This window comes from Limulus polyphemus, unplaced genomic scaffold, assembly GCF_000517525.1.
Source record: "Limulus polyphemus unplaced genomic scaffold, Limulus_polyphemus-2.1.2 Scaffold508, whole genome shotgun sequence".
NCBI classification, from domain to species: Eukaryota; Metazoa; Arthropoda; class Merostomata; order Xiphosura; family Limulidae; genus Limulus; species Limulus polyphemus.
The window spans coordinates 142,236-147,118 of record NW_013666118.1 but is presented as its reverse complement, the minus strand read 5'-3'; the positions used below and the strand labels follow the sequence as shown (position 1 = coordinate 147,118).

General features: G+C 35.5%; 1 protein-coding gene across 2 annotated transcripts in view; it reads left to right on the top strand.

The window, feature by feature from the left end:
- Positions 1-4,883, top strand: part of LOC106458745 (metal transporter CNNM4-like) — a 100,064-nt gene that overhangs the window by 41,279 nt on the left and 53,902 nt on the right. For both annotated transcript variants that reach the window (XR_002610422.1, XM_022385053.1), the window contains exon 2: positions 1,408-2,663. Coding sequence is in view for 1 of the 2 variants with exons in the window: in XM_022385053.1 (XP_022240761.1) it covers positions 1,408-2,663 (1,256 nt within the window). In the remaining variant the exon portion in view is untranslated. The remainder of the gene's footprint in view (positions 1-1,407; positions 2,664-4,883) is intronic.

Genomic DNA, 4,883 nt, shown 5'->3' with positions numbered 1-4,883 from the left:
ACATGTTGTAGCACAAGATAATTAGTGTGCGGACCATTTTCATTTATATAGTGCTCTGTGAACACAAATTAGTTAGCATGAACCAGTTAAGTGACGAAAAATTAGGTGTCTATTTACTTGTGACCACTCAGTGTATATAGAAATATATCTGAATAATTCTATGTACATGTATAATGAATTAGCTCAATTATATAATACATACAATGAGAATTGTATCTGTATAAATTAAACTAGTTAAGTATTTCACTTCATCGAGATATACTAAATATAAAAGTGACTTTAACTAAGGATAACTTTGATTTTCTACTGTTACTAGCAAACCCGAGGGCCTATGGCCAACATTTACAAGGCCGCTATAATGCAAGTTTAATGCTTGAATTACTATTTTGCACTTTTTTCAGTTTAATGATCATTACTAGTATAATGCAAATTAGTAAGGCCTATTTACTTATGTGCTCTGATGTAAATCAATGTGAAGTTTGGGATCCACTTTCAGGGAATCCCCCTAAAAGTGTTTTCAGGAAATACCATGTTCCCTAAGAGGTTGGGTGGAAAGTTTTACATTTTTGCAAACTTCAGGGCTAAGATGATTTGTTTGGCACCACTTAGAAATCGGCGAGTCTAGCAGTTTAGAAGAGGTTTTCAGGAAATCCCTGGGTTCCCCAAGTGGGGGGATTTTCCCTTTGTATAAACCTAAGGACCGAGACAATTTGTTTGGTACCACTTAGAAGTTGGTGCAACCAGCTGTTTAGGAGTTATGTGACACACAGACAATCTTGAACTACTGTTTTTCACTTTAATGATCATTGCCACTATAATGCAAGGTTAATTTCTTTAACCTAGTTATGAACGGTAATTATTAAGCCTACGTAGTTACATGCTCTAATGTAATTCTATGCTAAATTTGGAGTCTGCTTTCAGAGAATCCCTATAAAAGTGTTTTTGTGAAATACCTGAGTTTCCTAAGGGGTTGGGTGAAAAGTTTTACCTTTGTGCAAACCTCTGGGCCAAGATGATTCATTTTGCACCATTTAGAAGTTAGTGAGTCTAGCAGTTTAAGAGGAGGTTTAGAGGAAATCCCTGGGTTCCCCAAGGGGTGAGGTGAAAACTTTTACCTTCATGCAAACCTCGGGGCTGAGTCAGTGCGATCAGCAGTTTAGAAGGAGTTACGTGATGCACACACACACACACACACACACTGAATCATATTGTATAGATGTTTGCCAACATTACACACTTTTATTGCCACTTTTGAAGCTTATACATAATGATTCCTAGTCACTCATAGTCAAAAAACGTATAATTCTTGACATATTTCAACAGGTATAAATATATGGTGATGAAATTATAGCTTATTCCAAGATGTGTCTATAAATCTGTTATGTATAACACATCATTTACTTTCAGATTTGTTCCTGTGGTAGTTACAGGGTTAAGAGGAGAAGGAAGCAAGGTATTGGTTTCTACTGGTGGAGCATCACTCATTCCAGCCAACGAAGAGGTTACATTGCGTTTATTTGGAGTAAACTTTACAAAGCACATTGCTATAGCTTTTACAACTGTTAAACAACCAAAAGGCAGCAACTGCAATGACTTACCAACCACAGAAGTAGTATACCTGCAAGAAGAAGGGTTTTTAAGTAGTAGTGCAGTTTTTATTCAAGTTTCTCTACCAGATATGGAATTTACAGATCAGTTCTACTTTATGTGTGTGAAGAACAGTCCAGAGTTAGATAAAACAAGTGGTTGGATTCATCAAGGAGATGACCCATGGATGCGTATCCAAACAGAAAGTAAGATTTTTCCTTTGTGGTTACAGATCTGTTTCATTGTAATTCTTCTGATTTTATCTGGCCTCTTTAGTGGTTTAAACCTGGGCTTAATGGCTTTAGATAAAACAGAATTGAAGGTTATTGAAAGTGTGGGTTCACCAACGGAAAAAAAATTTGCACGAATAATTTCTCCTTTGCGTTCAAGAGGAAATTACCTTCTTTGTTCTCTTCTACTTGGTAATGTGTCGGTGAACAGTAGTTTAACCATCTTATTAGATGGAATTTCGTCTGGACTAATTGCTGTTATTGGATCAACGATTGGTATTGTTATATTTGGTGAGATAATTCCTCAAGCCATTTGCTCCCGTCATGGACTGGCGGTTGGTGCTAGAACAGTAATGCTCACTAAATTCTTTATGATTGTGACATTTCCATTATCATTTCCGATCAGTAAGATCTTAGATTGGATTCTTGGTGAAGAAATAGGCAATGTGTATAATCGGGAGAAGCTTATGGAGTATATCAAAGTAACCAAGGATTATAATCAGTTAGAAAATGAAGAAGTAAATATTATTTCAGGGGCACTAGAACTGAAGAAGAAGACAGCAGCTGAAATCATGACAAAAATAGATGATGTATTCATGATTCCAATTGACAGCATTTTGAATTTTGAAACAATGTCAGAAATTTTAAAACGAGGATATACCCGCATTCCTGTTTATGATGCAGACAGAAACAATATTGTGTTTCTTCTGTTTACCAAGGATTTAGCTTTTGTTGACCCTGAAGATAATACACCTGTCAAGACCCTCTGTGAGTTCTACAATCACCCAATTAGCTATGTTTATGAAGATGAAACTCTAGATGTACTCCTGGAAGAATTCAAGAAAGGTAAACACTGATTGGAGTTTCAAAATAGATTTACCACCTATTATGAAATATTTTAAACTTATGAGGGTTTAAATAACTTTACTGTATAATATGTAGAGTAACGGGCTTAATTCAGAGCTTTGGGGAAACCAGCTTTAAGGGGGAATGAAAGTGACATATTGCTGTTAATCTTGACTTTCGCGGTCCTATTAGTTAGGAAGCTTGAGATCCATCTAATAATTGGGATAGGTGTTTTGTAGTTACATACTTTATATTTAAGGCTGTTATGCCAAACAGAGTCGAAAGCTTTACTGACATCCAGGATAACACCGACTGTTGCTTGGTTACGATTAAACCCTTTCTGTATTGATTCTGTTAATCTGGCTAAATGGTCAATTGTTTGTCGTCGTTTTCGAGACGCGTTATGAGTGTCAGAGAGGAGCTTATTGGATTCGAGAAGGAAAATCAACCTTGTTGTGATTATTTTTTCCCATTAATTTGCCTATATTGTTTAGCAAACTTATTGGTCTGTAGTTACTTGGATTATTGAGGTTGATGCTAATAACTGCATATTTCCATGTTGTTGAGAAATATCCTGATTTTAGAGACAAATTAAACATCACTATGATACGGGTGATAAGTGCATTGGAAGCGGTTTTTAATATTATGTTTCTAATGCCGTCCTCGCCGGGGGGGGGGGGTAATTTCTTAATGTGAATTTTGATTTCGGCTTTAGTGAATGGTTTTGTAATGTTGTTGTCTAAGGTTGTTAAGGTTGATGTTTACTGGAAAAGTGGAGGTGAAGGGTGAACATGTCATTGTTATTCTGAACGTAATTATTCACCATGGTATAATGATCGTTATTGAAAGTATTTGTGTTGGAAGTGGTGAATGAAAGCTGTGGAATAATAATTAATGAAAAGTTTGGCATTGTCTGTGATTACTGTGGTGTTATTATATTTTATTATGTGGTTTGTTTGAGCAGATTTGTCATTGCAAATAGTTTTGAACTTATTCCAGAACTTTGCAGGACCTTGTCTATTGTTATCTAATGATTGACAGAAGCTTTGCCAATTTTCCTTGTGCTGAGTTGCAATTAGTTTTTAATGTTGTTGTTTGTGTTATTCATTAAAGTTTTAATGCTTGTGTTTCTTGTTAGAATGAATTATCTGCGCAGGCGCCTTCTGGTATTTATTAGGTTACGTAATTCTGTAGTTAGCTGCCAGTGATTGATATTAAGATATTTCTATATAATTAGGATGGTGTTTTCGATTGCTTTGGTGATAGCATTTGTAATTTCTGCAGCGTAAGTATCGATGTCTTCTGAGCAGTTGGCTGATGTTTTAATGCCAGGTAGAAGTGAATCCGTAATTAGTTTTATGGTCCAAGTTTGATTTAATGAAGTCAAAACTTTGGGACGTGTTGTGTTGCGGGGCTTGATATTTATGGTGAATGAGATGGGGTTGTGATCACCGCCCATGTTTTCTAATACTTTAAACCTGTTTGTATGTGGGATTAACGACTGTGAAATGATTGCAAGATCGAGAACGTCTTGTGATCCGTTGTGATGTGTGTGTGTGTGTGAGTTGGCGTGTTATCCTTGATGACAAATAGATGGTTAATATCAATGAAATTGTGAAGAATGTTACCATTATGGCTTGTTTTTCGGCAATTGAATTCGGGATGTTTCGAGTTAAGGTCACCTCGTATAATTGCATGCATGTTTTGATTAATTACGGTTTGAAGAAGGTGGATATCAGGTTCTTTGCTGGGAGATATGTAAGTGACAAGTAGTGCGATTGTTGTATGATGGGGAGTGTGAATGTTAAATAACATGTATTTATTGTTTGAGTTTATTTTTAGATTCGGAAATGAAACTTTAAGATCTTTCTTAACAAGTAACATTAGCCCTTGAGAATTCTGAGATTTAGTTATATCCTTAATGTTATAGTTAGGGAATGAGAAATTACTATTAGGTGATAAAAAGGTTTCATTGATTGCTATTATATCTGCATTTAAATTTTGGTTAAGGTTAAATAGTTCGTATTTTTATCGTTTAAACCATCTTGAATGTTAATCTGTAAAAACTTAAGCATTTTACCTTGACCTAGGAGCATCGAGTTGATCCTTCTGTCGATTAAATTCGATTTCGATGACGAGGAACCCACTTTGAGACTAATAATGGCTGGAGACAGCTTGAATGGGTAATGAAGAAAAACTTTAATATAAGTTTAACATAAC